The sequence below is a fragment of the Ambystoma mexicanum genome, chromosome 9 (assembly GCF_040938575.1).
Source record: "Ambystoma mexicanum isolate Mex_15411 chromosome 9, UKY_AmexF1_1, whole genome shotgun sequence".
Taxonomy (NCBI): Eukaryota; Metazoa; Chordata; class Amphibia; order Caudata; family Ambystomatidae; genus Ambystoma; species Ambystoma mexicanum.
In genome coordinates, this window is record NC_090931.1 from 1,179,370,015 (window position 1) to 1,179,395,369 (window position 25,355).

Genomic DNA, 25,355 nt, shown 5'->3' on the forward strand with positions numbered 1-25,355 from the left:
GTGGCAAAAGTATCGGGGCTAGGTTCCTAGAAGAGCCACGATTCCCAGCTTTCAGAGGAAAGTTACTGCAAGTCTCTAGCACAAACGGTCACGGAGTTATGAACGATTAAATAAAGGTAGTTTTTCGGATTTGAAATTTTAAAGTTCAAAATGACAAATGACAGCTAGCAACTAGAAATGACAGGTGACAGCTTTGCAAATGACAGGTGACAGTTAGGAGGCAGTTCTACTTAGATTAAAATAGATTGAATTATATTATTTTAACTAAGAGATTGGTTCTGCACAGTTCTACTAGGTACTCACACTATATTCTTGAATTAGAATGGGCCTCGCCACGGATCTGGTCAGGTTTTAGACTGGACTCTGGTCTGGTCTCTGCACTTCACAGTGATCTGGGTCAGCTCTCTCTCTCTCTAGCCTCTCTGGATTCTGGAGATTGATGGATTTGAAGTCTGGATCTCTGGATGTTGTATGGTCTGGCAGAGCGCGTTGCAGCAAATGGAATTGAAGGTCCCTATCTGTCCTGTCTGTCTGCTTTTATGTGTTTTGAAAATGGGTGTGTGTGCAGCATCTCTAGGCTCTACCCCTCTCCACTTGTCATTGGCCACTTCATCCTCTTCCCCTTGATTGGGGGAATGAAATGACGTGTCATCATGATGAGGTCTGTTTATGATACAGAGAACCCACCCCTGTCAACTTTACACACAATCTCTATTTGATCCAAAAGACATATTTGCACAGGTACACATTTGTTTAAAATTACATGCATCCATCACATATCACAGGAGGTATACCCTGTCCAAATCTGCTCTTCCTGGGAGCTTGCATTCAGAAATGGCGGCATTTGCACTTTTTAACTGGTTTCGTAATATCGGACATTAACCCAAATTTACAGACATGTGCGCAAGGAGTATGGACATTAATTGATGAAGTGTCAGATTTTTAACATGCATACATTTTAAGTAATACCCTCTTAACTGCTAGTTTGCCCCCAGATCATGCCACCGGTTCTACAAACCTCTTAAAATGTGGGCAGAAAAATCACAAGAATTATGGTATCATTTAAATAATTATGACAAGTCCGCACTATGAGTTATTCATCTTTTTCTAAAACCATATTCTGGCTACAGGGGTGTGGTTTCCCCCCAGCACAAGGTTGAATTTCTGGTTTTTCCAGTTCTGCCAAGCCAGCTTGCTCTCCCAGGCAGTGCTCCTCCCCTTTCCTTCAGGAGGAAGCCACTTTTTACGGCCCCCATAATAAAACATTTGCCTGAGTCAGGACAGGGCTTTGTTCAATTTCCTGCAGAGCCCAGGTAATTCAATCAGGGAAGTGTCATATCCCTTTTGGTGGGAGCAGCAAAAGGGCAGCTAGGCCTGGGAACACAGCTGTTGTGCAAGTCTCATCTCCTGTCGGGGGTAGCTGGTGGGCAGAATTCAGTTCCTTATGCCAGGCCCCAGCTAATGTCACTTTTAGTTACCCAGTCTTCTGCATTCAAATACAATTAACCATTTTTACATATGCAGCTAGAATGCTGATTCTAAGTTTAAAACTATGACATTTAAACAATTGCAACCTATGTGACTCTCAGAAGTAGGTCACTCATTTCTTTTAAACATTTAGATTTTTAGTGTTTTAAATCCAGTTTCAGTTAGGCTGCTGCAGACCTGCAGAGCTCAGCCAGTCTTGTTATGAGCATTCAAGTCACTTCAGAATATAACTTTACATTGTATCCACCTCTCAGTAAGTCTTTCTTTGGCATGCTTTGGGTTCATCTATTCAGTTTTACACATATAAAAAAAATCTGGTGTTGTTTTAAAACACCGGCTTTCTGATAGTGGTGAGTACTGGTACTGCACCCATTTTTGGGATTTAAGAAAATGAATTCCCCACAATTCTAGGTTGCTTTTGGCAATCAGCATTGCCATTCCCAATGGTTTCAGACTACTGTGTGGGTAGTCCAATGGTGGTTTTAGGCAGTGTCCTTCTGTGCCCATAACATCGGCAAAAAGGGTGGCAGCCTATTCTTCATGCACTTCCCTGTGCATTTTCTGGGAAGCTCTGGCCATCATGATGTTTTCCATGTCAGTACTGCACAGTTTTGAGGTAGGGTTTGGATGCGTGGATAAAAACATCCCACACTACACCTGAGACAGAGACAGAAGACAGACCATCTTATATGGTGGCAGGACCATGCTGCATCTGCGGTTGGCCTGGGGCCTGCAAATAGACACAGAGACCAGCAGGCAATGGAGAAAAACGTTCTTCACCCTCAGGGCAAGGACCACTGAGTTTGCCATGACAGGCAGGACACAGGAAATACATTCTTATGAAACAGCGATGTCGAAGAGTGAAGCAAACGGCCACGTCCTTGCTGAGACACCACTCCACTGGAGCACAACCGATGACCGCAAAGATACCGGCATTGCCCAAGTTGGATAGAGGCAAGCGAGAATTCTTATCAGTGAAGATTGGCATAGGCCAAAAGTACAACCACAGACATTAAACAAGCCAATTAGCTGGAGTGGTCTGGAGAGCACTAGAGGATTAAGCAACATTGTTCAACCTGTGAGAAGAATGGAAACTGCAGGGTTCAACCAGTCTGTCCCATACCTAAAACAACTAAAAAGGGAACACACCAGTTGATGTAGAAGGACTAAGGGAATTAGCCCTTCACTCAAAGAACTTGAGACCTGTGAAGAATGTTGTTTTAAACTGTTACCAATACCTGTAGAGAAACCGAAAGAACAGCCTAAACTGAAAGGCTATTGTTCTTGCTTCTTTTTATGTTCACCCCACACCAAAGTGGTAGGGCCAGATAGTAAATAGGTTCTTGGAATGAGGACTCATTTCTGTTTTGAAATACAGTGAGCACCTTTAGTTTACTTTATAGGCAGAGAAATCCATCTAAGCAATAGAAACATGGGTCAATTTAAATTAAATTAACCCCAATTAAATGAAATCCTCAAGTCTCCTTCTTCTGGTTTACTACAATTCCCATTGAAAAAAGGCTTTGAAAATAATTTATTCTGTTGAAACTTGAGCATCATTTTCTACAATTAAGTGTCAATGTGGATTGTGCCTTTCAAGGGATAATTTAGCTGGTCATGGATTTCATTTTATTAGACCTTTAGAAAAGCATTTCAGTGACTCCTTATGGCTCATCAAAGCTACAACCTTAATCAAATGGCAAGTAAGGAGGCTAGTTAACTGAGCCCTATCAATGTGTTTTCAGGGTTAACCCTTTCAAATCTGTTAGGAAATGTTGTTCATTGTGGTACAATTTACTGAACTGTGTCATCCTTATTTATATGAGGCAGGGAATCATTTGTGAATCTCATTTTATTACATGTAATTCACTATAATTAATTACCTTACTCTGCTCCCTTCACTGGTCTCACATCAAAAACTGTATCTGTTCTACCCAGCTTTTAAAAAAATCTAAACTTCCCAAAAAAATGGCAAATTAATAATTATCATATGGACTCGGCTTATATAATGTGCTTTCCCTATTTGTAACCCCCAAAAAAATAATATTTCTTCTCCAACTTGGAGGCACAGGGAGGTATCTTTTATATAAAAGCACTCAATAATCCTGTCCCCCGGTCAGTTCATCAGGCATCGTTGTTTACTTCAATTGAAAACCCTGATCCTCTCCTCTGGCTTATCAACAGATAATAGACCCGTTTTTCTAGAGCATGGTATTTTGCTCACTTTTCTGGCTTCTTTCTGTTTTTCTTCATCTCAGCCATATTTCTATGTGTTTGTCAAATTTCATATGCTGATAATTTTCCAGACACTCATTTAATAGATGTATATGCAGACAACATTCGTTAAACCTCTTGGACATTTAGCAAAATGAATGCTCATTCTGATTAGTTCCGAATATAACTCAGCTAAGTGACAAGGATTTGGCATATACTTGATATTATTCTCTACAGTTAGCGCATCCATCAATATCCAGCAATGGATTGCAATCATTGTCAGATCCAGATGTATAATTACAATGTGTTATTCTTGCCTAATTGTTCTAAAAAAAACAAGCCACTTTGATGGCAACTAGATACAATGATTCTTCCTAACTTTGCAACAGCTTCTCCAAACTAAATTTGCTGAGATATAAAAGTTTTGCCACAGGAATATGACACCAAGTAGAGAAATATAAGTACATTATTGGTTGATCACAACATCCCCTCTCTCAGATGTATCATATATTTGTTCATGACGATTACCTTCTTGGATAATTCAAGCCTGTTATGTTGCAGTGTATGTTTCACAGACTGCAGGACCATGTCTGTGTCTACACCTTGGCAAGAGAGAAGACCGCACAACCCATACATTTCACCCCATGGAGAGCCTAACCATTTCTATAATATTCTGTCCAAGGGCCTTTAGCACAGCCCCCCATACACCAAACATCTCTTCTCCCATTTAACTGTATAGATTTCCTAAAATCTGAATAAAGTATTAATACAACTGATTTTTACAATCTCTGTTGCATCAAGAGGGCATGTGTGTGACAGACTGTAAGAATGCCTTCCATCAGCTTATATTAAGGAAACATCCAAATATGACAAGATATCATGTAGGGTTAATTTCAAAGGATGTTGCTTAAACAATGCTTAAAAACCAAGGCGGCTGTCACGGTCTGGGGTTATGTAAATACTCCTGAACTTCAAGTGGCCAAGACCACATTTTTTAAGCAATTACTGGGTCTCCTGTGTTCGGCAGCTAACTTCTCAGTGTATGTCAAGCTGGGGATATGCTTTCTAGAAGATGACTGGGGTCTGGCTTTTTTATCTCATTAGCTAAGAATCTGGACCAACCCAAGACCGTTGATTTCACATTTCATAATTAGCAAAATTACAAAGAAAGAAAATTATATGAAGATTCCCTGTTCTGACAAAAAAAACTTAGCTGCACTTATTGCCCTTTGTTGACTAATGCTCATCGAAACCAAGGACCTGTCAATCAATGCAAACCGAAAACATGCCACTTATACTCGGGTAGATTTACTAACATCTTATTGAACCCCGAGTTATACGTCTTCAGACTGGTGGTTGATCACAAGAGCCCGCTTTGACTGCCTGGTTCTGAATGCAAATACAGACTAATAGCAGACCTATTAGGACTAGGAGGGTTTTACCGAACGTGAGGCAGTTTCTATTTGGGCAATGTTGTCCTGTGATGCGTTTTCTCATTGATTGGCAGCTGATTCTTGTTACGTGATTTGGGCACTATTGTTTTATCTCAAGGGGTCATCGAGAATGAAGTAAAGGTTTGTGAACTTCCAAAAGCACACATTGTAACTGATTATTTTATTATAATGAGGCATTGAGTGCTCTTTTTTGTCTTAATCGTTTCGTCTGCAAATGGATTTTCTTGATGAAATGTTATGTGTTCTGTATTAATGTTTGTATGTTAATGGATTTGTATATCTGAATAACAATGTTTGTATATAGGGCCTGCATTTCCAAACGGTTTTATGAATAGGAAACAAAAAAGATACATTTTTGAATTTTCGCACCAGGACAAAGTTTGCCCTTGTGCAAAAATGCAATGGAAATGCATTTTTTTTTGCACTAGGGCTATTTCTCCCCTGGTGCTTACACCATACTAAATTGCACTTATCATGGTGCAATGGTGCTAATACCGTGCACATTTGCACTTGCACCAGTGCAAAGTTTCTGTACTCTGGCCCCTGGTTTGATTTGTAATAGCTTTCTGTGTATAATTTTCTTATATAATACTAAAATATAAGTTTTTTATATAACACTTTCATATGGTAACGTGCATGCAAAAGTACCTTTAACATCCCATTTTCTTTCATTAAAGCGTATACAATATCAAGATTTCTGAATATTTTGTTTTGTTGGTTTAACAATGTGACTTGATTTTCAGTTTAAAACCGTTTTGAGTTTGAATTATTAAATGAAGAGCATTACATTTAATCGAAACAAATAAACATGTCTGAGAAGGAACATAGGCTGGTGGCAATAACAAGGATACATTTAAAGATGATGCAGAGAAACACATTCTGAAGATGTGCTGGAAAGGGAAGCAAATGAAATGTATCACGAGAAGGAAGGGGCACTTCGACAGGGGGGAAGAAGTACACAGTCTGTTCCAATAGTAGTGCCGTAGATGGAGTGTAGGCACACGCGACAACTCAACAAGAAATGAAGATCAGTAATCAGGCCCCGAGAACACCATAGTCAGAATAAGACTTTTAGCTGCCGAGAAAATAATACATGGTTAGATTTTGTGATTATTATAGAGTTGATAGTGACAGGACTAAGCAGGGTTAAAGATATGATTCGAAAAACAAAGGGAAGGATCAAAGAGAAAAAATGCATTAGGGGAAACTATTCATAAGCAGAAGAGACAGGAATGATTATAATATAACTATTTGAAGCTCTGCTAGTCCAAGTATTGACATGTAATGCAACATTGGTGGAAATTAATGATTAACAATGGCTCCTGGGATTGAGGAGTCTGAGCTAATTAAATCTGTAATTTAATTGACTCACAAAGACCCACACATAGAGCGAATGATATATGTACTTTGCACATTTACAAATGTACCTTATTATGTGAAGAACGGAAAACAGCAGTAATTCCTAGCAGGAACACACACATAACATCTGGAGGTGAAAAGTTAAAAATAAAAATACAATCCTGAACATGGTGTCAAACATTAGGAGAACGGAAACTGTTTTCAGAGAAATAGTCCTTGCATTCCAAATGTGACGTATGATAGGTTGTAAGAGGGACTAAAGGCTACAATCGCAAGTTTCTGAGTTGTTGAGTCTGAGTAAGTTGCCACTTGGTTTGACCCTCATTTGTATTTCCAACCCATTGCCACGCCTTCAGGAACTCTCCTTTTGCATATGCAAAGTTGGTGGTGTCTGGGGGTAGATTCCCCTCCAGCCTATTCATTTGCAGGGACATTTGCATACAATGCGACTGGTAGCAAATTGCCACTTTGACAGGTTTGTAAATAATGTGCAAAACCTGCTAGGTGCATTTTGTAAACATATGCAGCAGTCAAGGCATTTCAAGCTGAATATAATGTTCTGTAAGTTGCACTGTGAGCCTGATTCATGGAAATCCGTGCAGAGATACCGGAAAGCCTGTGCACTGAGACCAACTCTGAGCCAGCCTGCATGCAGATGTGGTGCACCCAACAGGCCCCAACACAAACCATCAACATCCAGGAACAGCGACCTCTGGGTGCTCACAAGGCACAAATACATGCACCCTCAAAACAGTGAGTCGGGTCCCCTGCAAGCAGGCCTGCATCTCAGGGATCCTGTTCTGGATCCCTCATAACTGTTACGGGCACCCTGACAACATGTTTATGATTTATTGTGACTCAGGTAAAACTCTGAAAATATGCGTGTCTACCCCCGTAAATCGTTCCTGCACACTTCTACACTGCGTATGTGCACCCTTAAGTTAGATTGGAACAGCAGCTGTGTACACACAACCCTAAAGCCAACACCCGATCTTACCTCTGCGTGGTGAATCCTATGCGCCTGTGTCTGTACGCCTGCCTTCGGGTGGCAGATAGTATGAGGGCATTGCATGGCAATTTCCCTGCCGAGAGGTTGCGTGGACGTGCAATGGACTGTGTGAGGGAGGAAGGGTCTCTAAGCCCCCCCTACATTCCTATTAGAGTGCACATGATATGCTCATTCCGCAGCTGACCACGTGCCTCAGGCCAAGGTGTGTGGTGTCCACTGAATGACACATGCATGACATATACACCACGAGACTCCATTTTGTTAGACACCGACATTTTATATTAGGTCTCAGTCAAACAGGAGAAGCCAGCCTGCATCTCTCCCCTTCAGTGTTCGCACACAGTCAGCAAGCCAACCCCCCACATCCACCCCTCTGCTGTCTCCACGGCTGTCCTGTTCTCATAGAAGCATGGGCACGAGAAGTAACAAATTAAATAATGTATCTCTCGACCTTCCCTTTTACATCACTGCCCTTTGAATGACTGGGCGGGAGCCTGGTCTTGGAAGAAAACATTTGTCTCCACAAACCTGCAGTTTACCCACAAACCCCATACAAAGAAATATGGACTACATTCTCCCTCACCCCAAAGTCTTTTTGATTTAACAGTTGCATGCCCCTCGTTTGTGTGCCAACCCAGTTCACCCCCAGTACTAATCCTACATGTGGCCATATATTTTTCTCATACTAACAAACTATAAACCATTCTCCCGTAAGATCTAAAGGATCTAAAGGAGTATTGATGAATGTATCAATGAAATACTGTGAATAGATCAGGCACCTGGACTCATGTACTCTCACTTTTATTGTCCAGATCAAATGTCTAGTATAATAATTCTTATATGTCCAAACAAATAAATAATGTTCAGGCATGTGTGGCCATAAGGGAAAATGTTAGATAGCCTACATCATTACTGCCTGGACATTGCCTGATCTCGCACCCCTCCCAAATGAGCCCAGCTGATCCACGTGGCCCACGAAGTTACAATTCAGAACCAACCAATCAAGGAACACCATCCCTATATGCTACATATTGCCCAGTCCCCTTTGTCCAATGAACACTACTGAATGTATCCCCTATAGCACACGTCATAGATGACATGTTTTTTTTAATATAACATGTATTGCTGTTGGGTGGGCCGAGCGCTCTCTGAGTAAGGAGAGTCCTCTGCGTGTCCCATTTTACTTTATATAAAGACTTGTCTTTCACTTCACCTGCACTTCTGGTCTCATCCCCTACTGGGGTGTCTACATTAGGACAGGAACGATTATAATATCACTATTTGAAGCTCTGCTAGTCCAAGTATTGACATGTAATGCAACATTGGTGGAAATTAATGATTAACAATGGCTCCTGGGATTGAGGAGTCTGAGCTAATTAAATCTGTAATTTAATTGACTCACAAAGACCCACACATAGAGCGAATGATATATGTACTTTGCACATTTACAAATGTACCTTATTATGTGAAGAACGGAAAACAGCAGTAATTCCTAGCAGGAACACACACATAACATCTGGAGGTGAAAAGTTAAAAATAAAAATACAATCCTGAACATGGTGTCAAACATTAGGAGAACGGAAACTGTTTTCAGAGAAATAGTCCTTGCATTCCAAATGTGACGTATGATAGGTTGTAAGAGGGACTAAAGGCTACAATCGCAAGTTTCTGAGTTGTTGAGTCTGAGTAAGTTGCCACTTGGTTTGACCCTCATTTGTATTTCCAACCCATTGCCACGCCTTCAGGAACTCTCCTTTTGCATATGCAAAGTTGGTGGTGTCTGGGGGTAGATTCCCCTCCAGCCTATTCATTTGCAGGGACATTTGCATACGATGCGACTGGTAGCAAATTGCCACTTTGACAGGTTTGTAAATAATGTGCAAAACCTGCTAGGTGCATTTTGTAAACATATGCAGCAGCCAAGGCATGTCAAGCTTAATATAATGTTCTGTAAGTTGCACTGTGAGCCTGATTCATGGAAATCCATGCATAGATACCGGAAAGCCTGTGCACTGAGACCAACTCTGCGCCAGCCTGCATGCAGATGTGGTGCACCCAACAGGCCCCAACACAAACCATCAACATCCAGGAACAGCGACCTTTGGGTGCTCACAAGGCACAAATACATGCACCCTCAAAACAGTGAGTCGGGTCCCCTGCAAGCAGGCCTGCATCTCAGGGATCCTGTTCTGGATCCCTCATAACTGTTACGGGCACCCTGACAACATGTTTATGATTTATTGTGACTCAGGTAAAACTCTGAAAATATGCGTGTCTACCCCCGTAAATCGTTCCTGCACACTTCTACACTGCGTATGTGCACCCTTAAGTTAGATTGGAACACCAGCTGTGTACACACACCCCTAAAGCCAACACCCGATCTTACCTCTGCGTGGTGAATCCTATGCGCCTGTGTCTGTACGCCTGCCTTCGGGTGGCAGATAGTATGAGGGCATTGCATGGCAATTTCCCTGCCGAGAGGTTGCGTGGACGTGCAATGGACTGTGTGAGGGAGGAAGGGTCTCTAAGCCCCCCCTACATTCCTATTAGAGTGCACATGATATGCTCATTCCGCAGCTGACCACGTGCCTCAGGCCAAGGTGTGTGGTGTCCACTGAATGACACATGCATGACATATACACCACGAGACTCCATTTTGTTAGACACCGACATTTTATATTAGGTCTCAGTCAAACAGTAGAAGCCAGCCTGCATCTCTCCCCTTCAGTGTTCGCACACAGTCAGCAAGCCAACCCCCCACATCCACCCCTCTGCTGTCTCCACGGCTGTCCTGTTCTCATAGAAGCATGGGCACGAGAAGTAACAAATTAAATAATGTATCTCTCGACCTTCCCTTTTACATCACTGCCCTTTGAATGACTGGGCGGGAGCCTGGTCTTGGAAGAAAACATTTGTCTCCACAAACCTGCCGTTTACCCACAAACCCCATACAAAGAAATATGGACTACCTGCTCCCTCACCCCAAAGTCTTTTTGATTTAACAGTTGCATGCCCCTCGTTTGTGTGCCAACCCAGTTCACCCCCAGTACTAATCCTACATGTGGCCATATATTTTTCTCATACTAACAAACTATAAACCATTCTCCCATAAGATATAAAGGATCTAAAGGAGTATTGATGAATGTATCAATGAAATACTGTGAATAGATCAGGCACCTGGACTCATGTACTCTCACTTTTATTGTCCAGATCAAATGTCTAGTAATATAATTCTTATATGTCCAAACAAATAAATAATGTTCAGGCATGTGTGGCCATAAGGGAAAATGTTAGATAGCCTACATCATTACTGCCTGGACATTGCCTGATCTCGCACCCCTCCCAAATGAGCCCAGCTGATCCACGTGGCCCACGAAGTTACAATTCAGAACCAACCAATCAAGGAACACCATCCCTATATGCTACATATTGCCCAGTCCCCTTTGTCCAATGAACACTACTGAATGTATCCCCTATAGCACACGTCATAGATGACATGTTTTTTTTAATATAACATGTATTTGCTGTTGGGTGGGCCGAGCGCTCTCTGAGTAAGGAGAGTCCTCTGCGTGCCCCATTTTACTTTATATAAAGACTTGTCTTTCACTTCACCTGCACTTCTGGTCTCATCCCCTACTGGGGTGTCTACATTAGCGTCTTTTATTTGGCTAGTTTATTATACTGTGGGGGATGCCAGCTTTCAACTGCCTGTGGGCCATCCATCATAACACCCATATTTTCTCTTGTTCTTCCTCATTGTAAGAGTTCCGCCCACTTCCCTGCCCTCTGCACAGGCCACACCAACGCTCTGTGTGGTGTCTCGCGCAATGGACTCACCCACTCACAGGGATGTGCCAAGGGTGCATGAAGTCCCCATAAATTAGGAAAAAGTGCTGCACAGTCGATTCCATGATTTTGTACGCGGTTTGGCACGCAAAGTCCCTATTTACCACACAAATAATTCCATGAATCGGCCCATCGTGTTGCCATATTTGATTTTGCTACTGGGAACAGTTTTCCGATAGGATAGTAGTCTAAAACCTCATCTAAGGAACATGCTGCTTATAATATTCTGATGTTTGTGTAACTTATGCGGCAAAGCAACAGGATTTCCATGATCCACCACTATGGGCCCCATGCCAAGTTCAGAAGTAGGGGAACAACTGCTACAATGGGATTACAGACTCTTTAATGCTTCTTTCCCACACCAACGCGCTTTGAGTTGTGGGTGAAGTGGAAGATTCATCTCCACAATACGAAGTGAACGTAAATCCTTCACTTGCCCTCCAAAAATCAGTGGATTTACCACAGCAGAATTACCACTCATGGTAAATCTGCAAACATCCTCACACTTTAACACCATTTGTAATCCTGGGGAAATTTGTCCAGAAAGCGTGTTGCCAATTGGAATTTATTGAACAGTAATTTGGGGGGAAAAGGGCAGAAATACCACAAAACGTTTGATGAGGCACAGTATAACTGTAGAGGTTTTCCAAGATTGTGTCAGAAAATAACATGTGCACGTGCTTATTTGTCTATATGTATATGGATATCACCATAATGAAATAGGTGTGTTCAGGTCCATTATGGGGACGTAGAAAAAACAGCAACAACATTTGGAGTCTATTGAAATATCGTGCTGACATCCTGCTGAGTCATAATAGGAAACAGTCTACATGCCTACAGAGAATGTCTGAATGTGAGAACCATGTGCTGTCTCCTTGTCCTAATCTAGCACGTTTTTAAGTACACTTAAAAAAAATATATATCCTTCATAATCACACGACTGTCATGTTTTATGTCATTATTAATTTTGTGTGGATGTTTTGGTTTTTCAGCGCCTCCTTTTAGCATAGCATATTATTCCTTAATCATACAATGGTAGTACATATTTATTTTTACCAAAATCACGTTTCATTTGCTAAGTATTAACAATCATATGCTATATTTAGAATAGTGTTGCTTGTGTGGAATGCATGTCTGCATATTGTAAATTCCTGCAGTTTTCTTTTGTGTCTGAAATGGATGTCTATAGGTGTTTTCTTTTATCTATGATTTTTGTTATTTTTGTATTTTTCTCTGCACTTTGAGATTGTTGTTCTTTATATTACATTTTGCATTGATGAAATGCTAAGCACAAACTAAATCAAATCGATGAATACTATTAAGTATCCTTTCTACTGTTTTACCACAGATATTGACAACGTGGAAGGAATAGCGGTGGACTGGATTGGAAATAATATTTACTGGACAAATGATGGCCATAGAAAAACGATAAATGTCGCGAAGCTGGAGAAAGCCTCGCAAAGTCGAAAAACATTGTTAGAAGGCGAAATGTCACATCCCAGGGGAATTGTTGTTGATCCAATTAATGGGTATGATGATACACTGGACTCGTTCACCTCTAGTCTTTTTAGCACATTGCGACTTTTTTGAAATGCAAGCATAACTAAATATATGTGTGTGCAAATGTCACTAATAATAATGAATACTCAAGTTGTTGTTTTCTGTTATAGGGATGTTAATGAGCAATTATATTTGATAAGCATTGTTTCAACTAATGTCACTGAGGATTTTACTTACTGGCAATAATGAAATATATGTTAAATTGCTTTATTTTGGTAATTTTAAATGTTTGCTTTATAAAAAAAGATATTTTGTTTCAACTCCGTGCACACTTCTGCATTATATTATGCACTAGATCGCATTGCTTCCCTGATAGGGTCACATTTTATTTATCACATATTTTGATAAATAGTATATTGATAAATTTGAACATCGTCCCTGACTAAAGCATTCATAATCCAAAGGATTTTAGTAGACAGATAACTATTTTGTATTTGGTGTTTTTACATTCCTATTCTGCATGAGTTTGGAGACCACGATATTTGTAATATGCACACAACAAATCAATGCTTTGAGGGTATTAAATACAAAACTGTGTCTGCCATCCAGTGACAGCGTATCACCCGTTGCACAGCAGCTCAGCCAACATTCTGTCAAGATAGCCAATTCGTTAACGGTTCACACAAGTGAGATAGTAGCGAGAGCATTCTAGAGAGACACTGCCCTCCCTTTTCGTAGTAGTCTTTCAAATTCACAACATCTCTGAAAGTACATTCCACCAACTAAACTGGCTGTACTCTGTGTAATGGAATCCATGGTTCATGATGCAAACAGGCACTATTCATTTTATTATAAAGGAAAACAATAATTTACTTTTGACAGGTGGTCTTCACAAAGACATGAATTGATCTGTAAATTAAAAGCCATAAAAAGTAGAAATGCATCTAGCCCCACTCCACCTCTTCGTTAGCTACATGCATGTTGAAGAGGACTCTGTATACTCCTGCTTCTTGGGATACTAACTGATGCTCGTATCCATGCCTTATTGCTAACAAGAGTATAGGATTTCCAGAACATTCGTCTGACAGTCAGGCCAAGTCTAATATGAAAAACAGAAGGTGAGTCTGATTACCCATCTTTCCGTTGCCCTAATGTGTCACTGTGACGCTCAATTACAAACTAAACACATCCCATCTTGCTACTAAGGGACATCATAAACCCAGTACAGGCACAGACTTTGGAAAAATAAATTCACTTTTTAATACTGTGGATAAAAAAGGGGCGACAAATGCCCTAAATACAACATTACAATAAATTCACTTTTTAATACTGTGGATAAAAAGGGGGCTACACATGCCCTAACTACAACATTACACAAAATAAACAATACAGAATTTGTTAAAAAAGCTTATTTCCATATAACAACCAAGGTACAAATGCACTCATGGAACAAGGGTGTACAAACAACTCAAAATGCTTTGTTTGTATATAAATCCCACAGTTAAATCATGAGGGTATTTCAGATAGATGTCAACGTGTTTTGGCAATTTTTTTGTTTCGGACACTATCTCTAGTGTTTTAGATCTCTCTTTTCTTAGGCCATCTTCAGGGCACGATTCCTTCAAAAGGTCAACAAAGACTCTATACCCCAGAGTTGATCAGCATGACCACTTTTTTCATAATGTAGGCACAAATAAACATATTGGTCCCAACACCGAGAGGTGCCAACTACCACCAGAGACCACGTGTCTTTTGCATTTATTAACACCAGTTTCGAAAAAAGGGGGGGCAATCGCCTGTCACTGGTGTACAAGACTCCCCACTCAGATGGCAGGAAACTGCAGTGCAAGATAAGGGATAAATGCCCTGGTTCAAGTAGACAGCTCTGTCACACACTGAGTTTTCGCGCTGTCTCCCGTGCTCAGTATCAGGAGGCTACACATCCATTAGAAGTCCATAGAAATGCAGGGTCTTGTCACACAGACACACTTGCTCTGCTCAAATGCCGAGTACTTCAGTGCGAATGCTGGGATATTTCTTGCCCCAGTTAAGATACGTGGCTTGCTCACACCCTGTTTATTTCGTGCTGGCTACCGTTAGCGGCATCAGGAAACTCTAAAACGATTGAGAATCCAGGTGAACAAGAACATCTGCATAGTGGTTTGCCTTTGAATAAGGCCAGAACCCTTTGCAACTCATGATTGCTCCCAGAGTGGAACAGTAAGACATAATAGCAAGATATAACAGTTTCATTACTTGCTTTTAAGCTCCAGGGATTTCATTGCTGTTTTACAGTTGGCGTGGGGGTTGGCAGCGGATATATGTCTTTGCCAACCCCTTACCTCAACATCCGTTATACCGCAGCACAAGATTTTCATGTTGGAGTAAAACGTATGGATTCCCAATTTTAGCACATGCTAGTAGCTAACAGGCACATTCCATTTGAACCCATTGGTAAAGCTGCCTGTCATGCATTGAGGGCAGGCAACTTTCACAATTTTGATAAAAAGAAATGCAAATAAAAAGATGTACGTATTATTTTGCTTGTATTTACACTTGTCCTTTTCACTCTGTTTTACAATATTTGAAAATTGCATAGCCAGGGTCTAACAGCACATGCATGCTAATGTTGGTAGTTCCCTGCAGGCAATCTGCATATATAATACAATTAGTACCTGTGTTTTCTTATTGGGACCAATAATAATTGTATTTTTCTTCAATTCCAAAGAGAAAAAAAAGCCACATACTGGTCAACCAGCGAACTAGTGGAAGCAGTCCAATACATTTCATCATATATTTATTAATTTGTTTGCATCTACTGTGTATCCACATTCAATTGGATGGATATGAGAGCAATCCTTGAATTGATGCATGGCTAGCATTAAATCACAAACAAATCAGCTACTTTGATTCATCAAGAAGATAGGGTAATGTGCAGTATGAAATGTTAACCTTCTGCACAAAGGCTTCTTGCAGGTAACTTCTATTTTAGCATACAAGCACAGGTCACTCCTGTAGAATAGGGCAGGCCAAATCCATGACCATTCTTCAGGGACTGTGTGACCAGTTGTGAGGCCGATCTGTCCTCTAGCAGACACCTTGCCAATATTGAGAGTAGCAGTGCTTGGGAACAGTGTGTTTCCACAAATACACTATTCACGAGTAGTGTGCACATTTTTCAACACAGTCACCATGAAAATCCCTTTTCAGAACATCATTGAGCATTGTTTATTTTACCTTGAGTCATTATACTAGAAATCATGAATGACAATGCAATTCAATAAACCATGAGTATTTTGCCTTACAAAACAAACCCAACATATTGACACTATGACAAATAATTCTGTGGTCTCTCATGAAGTGTCATTATGCAAAAATTCCTTATATCCCTCTCTCTCGTGGCCACTCTTTTACCGTGGCTACTATCAATTGGCCTCTTGGTCAGATGACCTCTTTTCTCCGAGTGGGCGGACCTCTCGTGCTCCCTCCTGGCCTCAACCACTCAACTCCTCCTTCTTGGTGACCTCAATATCTATCTAGATTCTCCCTGTTTTGTCTGCACTATGGTGTGACCTCTGCGATTCCCTCTCCCTTTCTATCTTCCCCTCCGGCCCTGCTCACTCTGAAGGGCACACACTTGATGCTTTGATCTCCTCTGACCTCCAACTCTCCATCCCTCTGACCACTCCTCTCTCCTGGAGCGATCACACCCTCCTCTCCTCCCATATCACCCTCTCTACCCCGCAGGCCAAGCCAACCCCAACACTGCCACATACCTACTCGGACATCCAGCCAATGAAGCGTGTGTCAGTTGAGGCTTTCGCGGACACCTTCTCTCCCCTCTCCTCCTCCAACTGACTCACGTACTGACACAGCCCTTTCCATGCTCTACTCGTCTATCTCTGATACTCTTGATGCTCTTGCCCCTGGCATGAGGATCCATTTGAAGCCCAAAGGCAAGTGCAATTCTATGTATGACTCTGACCTAGCTACCCTTAAACGTAAGTGCAGGGTGGCTGAGAGTGAATGGAAGGCTTCTTGTTCATCCTCTGACAAACTGGAATGCCGCCTGCTCCAAGGGCAATACCGACTCTCTGTCCGCACTAAGAAGAGAGCCCACATCCAAGCCCGTGTCACTATGGCATCTAACATTTCAGCCAAACTCTTCAAAATCTGCAAGGAGCTGGCCAACCTTTCTGCATTCTCTACCTCTCCTGTCGCCTCACATGCCCTTTTGCATGGCCCTTGCCACTCACTTCATCTTTAAAACCCAGGACATCTTGTCCACCCTCTCATCCCCTCCCCCTCTTTTCCCTTCTCCTTCTGCTAACTCTGGCCCTCCTGCAGCTGCCCCCACACTCTTTCTCTTTCTTTCCTCTTTTCTACCCTGAGGTTTCGAAACAAGTCCGATCTATGAAAGTCTCATCAAAACAGGTTCTTCCCTGTTCCTCCAAAACCATCAAGGACCACATTGATACCCTTACTCCTGTCCTGACTATTTTCTGCAACCTCTCCCTTGCCTCAGGAGCCTTCCCCTCCCCTCTGAAGCACTCTCGTGTGCACCCTCTTCTCAAGAAACACACAGCAAACTATCACCCGATCTCCAGCCCACTTTTTCTTGGCAAACTCTTGGAAAAGCTGGCCATCTCACAGCTTAACCTCCACTCCGATTCAGTTGGCTGTCTAGGTCTGTGATTAAAGCTAGGTCTGTGCTTTAAACAATAAAATAAAAATAAATAAAAAATAGCATCTATTTTGGAATCTCAGAGCCATTCATTCCATCTCTGCAAGAGGCATTGTTGCTATTGTCATTGCGTATTACCCTTAGTAATTGACTGTAAGGTAAATGCTTGATAAGGCCAGGAGGCTGAAAATAGACTATGTCTATCCATGGGTTTACATTATATGGTTGTAAGTTGTCCATGTTCATTGCAAAGAATTTCTACATCTAGAAAGTGTATTCCCGGACTGCCCACTTGGGTTGTCCATCTGGTCTATTCCATTAAGAAAGTCAAAGAAATAGTTAAGGTCAGTTAAAGGGCCATTCCAGATGCAAAAGATACTGGGCCTGATTCATAGAATCAGCGCAGAAGTAGCGCAAGCGCCGCATGCCGAGTAGGAGCGTGCGCCACGTGTCCACCAGCCATGTCAAAAACCATCAATTGCACGGCACGCGTATTCATCGATTTCCTGACGAACCAATAGAGGTTGTGTAATGAACATCAAGCAGCACCAGTAACGCCCCCAACATGCCCCCATGCGCAGGAAAAAGCCAGTGAACTGCCTAATACCACGCAAGGCCCTGCGCCATCCATGGGACAGCACACAGCTCCCCGATCCTAATTGCGTGAGAAATCTGCATGCACCCCGGTTGCAGCAGACAAATAGCCTGTAAAGGCCCACGCATACCCCATCCACACCCCAGCGTAAATGCGTAACCCAGTCGCACCAGCTAATTTGCGTGGAAAGGCCTGCATGTTCCCCATCTGCACCTCAGCGTAAACGTGTACCCCAGTCATCTCAATTAAATCGCGTGGAAAGGACCGCGCTTACCCCTTCTACACACCAGCGTAAACGCGTACCCCGGTTGCACCAGCTTTATCGCGTGAAAAGTCCCATGCGTACCCCTTACGCACCCCAGCGTAAATGTGTACACTTTGTCACACCAACCAAATTTTGTGGAAAGGCCCGCCCGTACCCCATTGCAAACACGTACTCCCGTTGCGTGTACCCCTACTGCACCCCAGCCTAATCGCTTACCCCAGTTGCACCATCCAAATCACGTGGAAAGGCCCGCCCATGCAGCCATCAGCCGTGAACACACCGCGCAGACATCCCACACCACATGGTCCCCCATCACCCATGACCATACCCCACAGGCAGCCCATACCACATGGGCCCCCCAACACCTGTGACCATACCTCGCAGGCAGCCCACACCACATGGGTCCCCCATCACCCATGACCATACCCTGCAGGCAGCCCACACCACATGGGACCCCCATCACCTGTGACCATACCCCGCAGGCAGCCCACAGCACATGGGCCCCCATCACCTGTGACCATACCCCGCAGGCAGCCCACAGCACATGGGCCCCCCCAAAACCCGTGATCATACCCTGCAGGCATCCCACATCACATGCGTCCCCCATAACCCATGACCATACCCCGCAGGTAGCCCACACCACATGGGACCCCCATCACCTATGACAATACCCCACAGGCAGCCCACACCCTATGGGACCTCATCACCCATGACCAAACCCCACAGGCAGCCCACACCACATGGGCCCCCCAACACCTGTGACCATACCCACAGGCAGCCCACACCACATGGCCCCCCATCAAACATGACCCTACGCCGCAGGCAGTCCACACCACATGGGACCCTCCATTACCCGTGGCCATACCCTGCAGGCAGCCCATACTACATGGGACACCCCATCACACCTGACCATACCCCACGGGCAGCACACACCCCATGGACCCCCATCACATGTGACCACACCCTGCAGGCAGCCCACACCACATGTGACCCCCATCACTCATAACCATACACCACAGGCAGGCCCTGCCTCATGTCCCCCCACCCCACCAGTGACGGAAAACTGCATGCAGGCACCACCTCATGTCCCCCCACCAGTGACAGCAACCTGCAGGCAGGCCCTGACTCATGTCCCCCCACCACCACCAGTGACAGCAACCTGCATGCAGGCCCCGCCTCATGTCCCCCCACCACCACCAGCGACGGCAACCTGCAGGCAGGCCCCACCTCATATCCCCCCACCATCACCAGCGACGGCAACCTGCAGGCAGGCCCTGTCTCATGGGGCACCCCCCACCCCAAAACATATTAGACCAACATACAATCATGCAGCACATGCCAACCAAAATGCCACTACATGCTGCACACCCCCGGTGCACCTCAACACCCATCCATTGGTCATGCTCCCCAGTACATGCCCCATGGCATGGGAATCCTAAAATCACACAAGCATGCTTGTGTGCACACACATGTACAACATTGGTCAATAGCAGGGACACGTAACAGAGTCAAGGAAGAATGAAACTTGCACTAAACCATTCAGATCAGACACCACTTTGATTTCAACGGATAGAAATATGCATGAAAGTCACACTCATTAAAAACAAGCAATAACACCTGCATGAATCAAATCAAATAAACAAAAGAAAGTGAAAACGGAAATAAACGGGATGGAAAAAATAAAACAAAACTGCAAAAACTGGTTCATGTCCATTAATGTATGTCCAAATAAAAATACAAATTAGAACAAAACCATTCCTCCCTGGTGCAAAATACATTTTTCCAAGCAAAAGGCAACTATATACAAATATCCAGGGTCCATGGTCCCAAAACATGTATGAACTTCCAAACAAAACAATCAAAAAAGAACTATGTACAAGATGTGGAGCAAAGTCCAGGAACTTCATAAAAAAAAGAGAAAAAACAAATGAAACCTACTCCTAAAGAACTATGTATAATGGCAACGGGCTGATCCTTTGACTCACTGTTCGCGCCTCACGTTCCGGCAAGGGCATCATCGAACTCTGCATCGATTTCCAATAGGTGGGCCTGTGCTCTCCCCTTCAGGGCTTGCAGGGACTCCAATGTGCTCCTCTCAAACTCCCTGCAAGGCTCCTCGAGGAACTCGGCCCACCTCTCTGCCCAACGCAAGGTATTGTCTGCCCTGATCATGGTGAGTTGTGCCTCCTCTGCCCGCTGCCACTCTGCTCTGATCTGCTGGCCAAATCGCTCCAACACAGAAGACATCCTTGTTGAAAGGTCCTTGTGTGCCTTCTGCCAGATAGCCGATACGTGCCTCCCCTCATTTGGAAGTCCCGAGTCCTGTCGCCTCCTACGCCGAGCATGCTGCCGCCGAATAGCCCGGTGCCTGTGCCTTCGGGACAGCCTCTGGGATGATGACAACCCCTGGGGCTGTCGTTAATGTGCCTGCTGCTTGGTGCCTGCTGTTCCACCATTGCCACATGTCCTGTCGCAGGATGGATCTCTGTGGTGATCCTCATTTGACTCCCAATCCTGGCAGGGATGTGGCCTCCACCAGACTGGCAGCCGGGGTTGGGACAGGTACACAGGGGGCCGCGGCGGTATGTAGGCTGGAAGACAGCAGGGAGGACGACTGGTGCACAGAGGAGGCAGATGAGGAGGAGGTCACATAAGTGGCCAGTCCATGCACCCATTGCGATACCAGGAAATGCGCTAGCCAGTTAACGAGATTGCAGATCTCCTTGTGATGATGTGCAAAGCCCCGATTGGAAGCCTGCACATCATCACGGATGGAGTTTGCCCACCTCATGATACCAGCTAGCACAGGTTCCACCCTATACCGAATGGTGACATCCACAGGCTTTGGTGTTTCCGTCTGGGTGGAAACATCCGTCACCTACGGATGGGTCCAGCCTGGATCATGCTCGCAGATGCATACTGGTGCAATCGAAGTACCAGCGACAGGATTAGGCACAGGCCCCTGCACAGTGATCTGCACTTCCTCTGACCCTGGAATGCACCAGTCACACCTACCTCATGACCCCCCCGGGCCACATGGGCTGGGCTGATGTGGCCTCCTCCTCCTCTCCCTCCCCCGTCAACCTGGAAGCCTCCCCACTTTCTTCTGCAGTGTCTTGCCCCTCTGCGGGCTCACCTGTCCCTCCCACTGCTGAGGAGTCATCCACCACATTCACCCTCTTGGACGCATCCTCAGCAGCTGCGGCTGTTGACTTGGATGCAGCACCAGTCTGCTCGCTCCCGGAAGATGACAGTGCCTGGGCGGCAGACTGGTCCTTGTGTCTACGCCTGGTGGATGCATCCTTGCTGCCGAGCTCCACAGTGCCTTCTCCGCCCTCTCCTTCCATTGTCGCTGTGGATAGGTAAACATAGAACACATACATCAGGGTACTGAACATATGTGTGTTTGTCACAATGCAAATATACATCAGTGGCACTGAGAAAGGTCACACCCATCATCACTGTCCACTACACACAGGGAAGTGCCTGTCACACAAATGCACAATCATGTCTGTCATCATTCACAACAGACATTCACATCCTTGGACAAGGCACTGCCAGCTAATCAGAATTGAGCATTCAGCTCCCACGCATCATGGGAAATACACATCTCATTCACACATGTCACCTGAGAGTCATGAGGCACGCCATGGCACTATTACGTCAGAGTACACTGAAGGTCAAATTGGCAGTGTGAGGCAATCACACAATCAAAAGCTCAAGTAACATACATCACAAAGTCTTGTCCAGTCACACACTCACTACTCAGACAAATGCGCTTGTACACCATGCATGTCCATGATATCAGTCAAAGCACCCATGTGTCACACCTCTGGCATGACACAGTCCAGACTCAGGGATGCAAACATGTTCACATTGTAACATGCTAGCGCACATCACGCATTTCAACACAGACACCATTGATGTTGCACACACTTGAATGGACTCACATGCAGCACTGTCTGGGACATGCACACAGACATCTGTACAGGAGGCATGCCAGACATAAGGCCAAGGTGCATACTCAAGCCACACGTCAATATGCACATGCACTATGGTGGACAAGAACACACGGACACTTACCAGTAGACTCCAGAGGGAGCACCAACTCCAAGACCTGGGGGTACAGCGCTGCGTAGAAGTGCTCCAGGACCCACATCTCATTGGTGGTCATCCAGACCCGGTGGCCCCTTCGGTCATCACCAGCTCTGTGGAGGCGCCGGGCCTTGTTGTGGGTCCTGGACTTGAAGTCTTCCTAGCGCTTGTGGACATGTGAGTAGTCTCGAGGTGCTACCCCCTCCGCATTGATTGCACCCACAATGTCCACCCAGATCTTCTTCCGTCCTTCATCGCCGACTTGCGATGGGCCGGAGAAGAGGGCATCATAATGCCCCAGGACTTGCTCCACCAGGATGGCAACTTCCCTGTGTGAGAAGCTGACAGTCCTCTGCCTCTATGCCGGGGGGTTGCCACTTGCCTCAGATGGTGCTGTGTCAGACATGGCAACCCCCAAGGCAGGTGTGGGTGGGCAAGCTGATCCTGGGGCTGGGCTGTGGAGCTGTGGTATAGCAGTGGGGAGTCTTCAGGATCAGCAGTGGTGGTCACAATGACAGGATCACTGGCAATGACTGATGAGCAGGAACAACAATGCAGGGCATTTGGGCAGCAGGCACACAGAGTGGGCATGCAGCATCAATGGTTCATAGGAGGCAGCTCGGGGCACTCAGAGGCAGGTAATTTGGCTGGTGGGTAGGAGCGCGGGTCTCCCGTTTTACTCGCATGGCCAGCTGTAAACAGAGTGACTCTGCATGTGCGGAAACAGCATGTTAGTGTGGAATCAGAGGAAAGGCCCTAAGCCTTCCTAGCACTTGTGGACATGTGTGTAGTCACAGAGTGCTACCCCCTCCGCATGGATGGCACCACAATGTCCGCCCAGATCTACTTCTGTCCTTCATCGCCGACTTGCGATGGTCCGGGGAAGAGGGCATCATAATGCCCCAGGACTTGCTCCACCAAGATGCCAACTTCCGTGGGTGAGAAGCTGACAGTCCTCTGCCTCTCTGCCGAGGGGTTGACACTTGCCTCAGATGGTGCTGTGTCTGATATGGCAACTCACAAGGCAGGTGTGGGTGGGCAAGGTGGTCCTGGGGCTGGGCTGTGGAGCGGTAGTATGGCAGTGGGGAGTCTTCAGGATCAGCAGAGGTGGTCGCAACGACAGGATCACTGACAATGGCTGATGAGCAGTCAAAAAAATGCAGGGCACGTGGGCAGCAAGCACACAGAGTGGGCAAGCAACAGCAGATGGCTTGTAGGAGGCAGCTCGGGGCACTCAGATTCAGGTAAATTGGCTGATGGGCAGGAGCGTGGGTCTCCCGTGTTACTCGCGTGGCCAGCCGTAAACAGAGTGACTCTGCACGTGCGGAAACAGCATGTTAGCGTGGAATCAGAGGAAAGGCCCTGAACGTGTAAGTTACATGACACGCACTGTACGTTGGGCGTTGCAGTTCAGTATCGAGATAAAGGTGAGCGTAGGACAACAAAGCAATGTAGGTGCATTTCGTAGGGACGGATGCGTGGACTTCAGAGTTTTTTGGGGACACACACAATCTGTTCGCTGCTGTGACAGTACGTACTTCTTGTTTTGGCTGGGGAGTTGCCTACACACATGTGTGTGTGTTATTTTCTTCATTTTTTCTACGAGGCAGGCGGTGAGTCAGGAATGCATTTTTCATACTGTTTTTGCCCCTGTATGTCTATTGTGTTGCTGGGTGCCACAGCATACTGCCTGACATTTTTACTTCACATGTGGGCTACAGAGGGGTCGCGTACGCGTTCATTTTTGATTTTGGGGTGGCTGTGCATTACGCAAACCGTTAGTTTTTCACATGGGGTTACTTAGAACCTTGCTGGAGCACAGTTATACGTGTTACATCACATACCCTGCCCCCTCACTCCAATTGCCCAGGACAATTGATAGCTGCACCTTCCATTGCGCTAATCCACCAGTGCCATGACTGGGAGGCCAACAAGAGGGAAGGGAGGCAAAGTTGGGCAACCTGGCGGAGGTGGCGAGGTGACCGAGGTGTCCAAGGTGGCCAAGGTCAGCGAGGTCGGTGAGGTGTCAAGGTGTCGGAGGTGTCCAGGCCTGTGCAGGGAGAGCTATACCCCCCATCCAACAGGGTCAGGGAGATGCATCTGATGCTGTTGTTCCCAGCACCCGGGGTGCCAGACCAGCGGTGTCATCTGCTGTCCGGAGCAGCCAGGTTGTGGAAGCTGCAGGGGCAGCTGTGGCTACCATTCCCCAGGCTCAGGGTCACCCAGCCAGGACTATAGTGGTCCCGGCCCAGGCCCAGAGTGACTATGTGGCTGATATCCATCTCCCTAAGGCCAAGGGACATGCAGTGCAGGCTACTAGCACCAGCACCCAGGGCCACAGACCAGAGGTGTCATCTGCTGTCCAGAGCATACAGGGCATGGAAGCTGCAGGAACAGCTGTGGCTACCACCCCCCAGGCTCAGGGTCACCCAGCCAGGACTGTAGTGATCCCAGCCCAGGCCCAGAGTGACTCAGTGACAGATGTCCTTGTCCGTAAGGGCAAGAGACATGCAGTGCAAGCTACTGGCACCAACACACTGGTACAGATACCTGCAAGCCAGCTTACTGTCATCTCATCAGTGGCTGATGCCATGGCCCACTCCACCAGTACTCCAGACCTTACTGACCCAAGTGGTCCCAGCCACTCCGGGTCTGCACGACCTTGCAATAAGCAAAAGCGTGCAGTAGCGGGACAGGCTCCAACTGCAGGCACAGCACAGGAGCCCCACACATCAAGGAAGAAGAGCTTCTGTAATGAGGAACTCAACATCCTCGTGGACTACTTGTTGGAGCACAAATCTGACATATTTGTGTGGGCAGGGAGCACACATTTGCCTGCTCAGCGT

The 25,355-nt window shown here is 45.3% G+C and overlaps 1 protein-coding gene across 3 annotated transcripts in view; it reads left to right on the forward strand.

The window, feature by feature from the left end:
- LRP1B (LDL receptor related protein 1B) overlaps positions 1-25,355 on the forward strand; it is a 4,835,697-nt gene that overhangs the window by 2,309,136 nt on the left and 2,501,206 nt on the right. For all 3 annotated transcript variants that reach the window (XM_069616528.1, XM_069616527.1, XM_069616526.1), the window contains exon 12: positions 12,719-12,899. In XM_069616528.1, the coding sequence (XP_069472629.1) occupies positions 12,719-12,899 (181 nt within the window). The remainder of the gene's footprint in view (positions 1-12,718; positions 12,900-25,355) is intronic.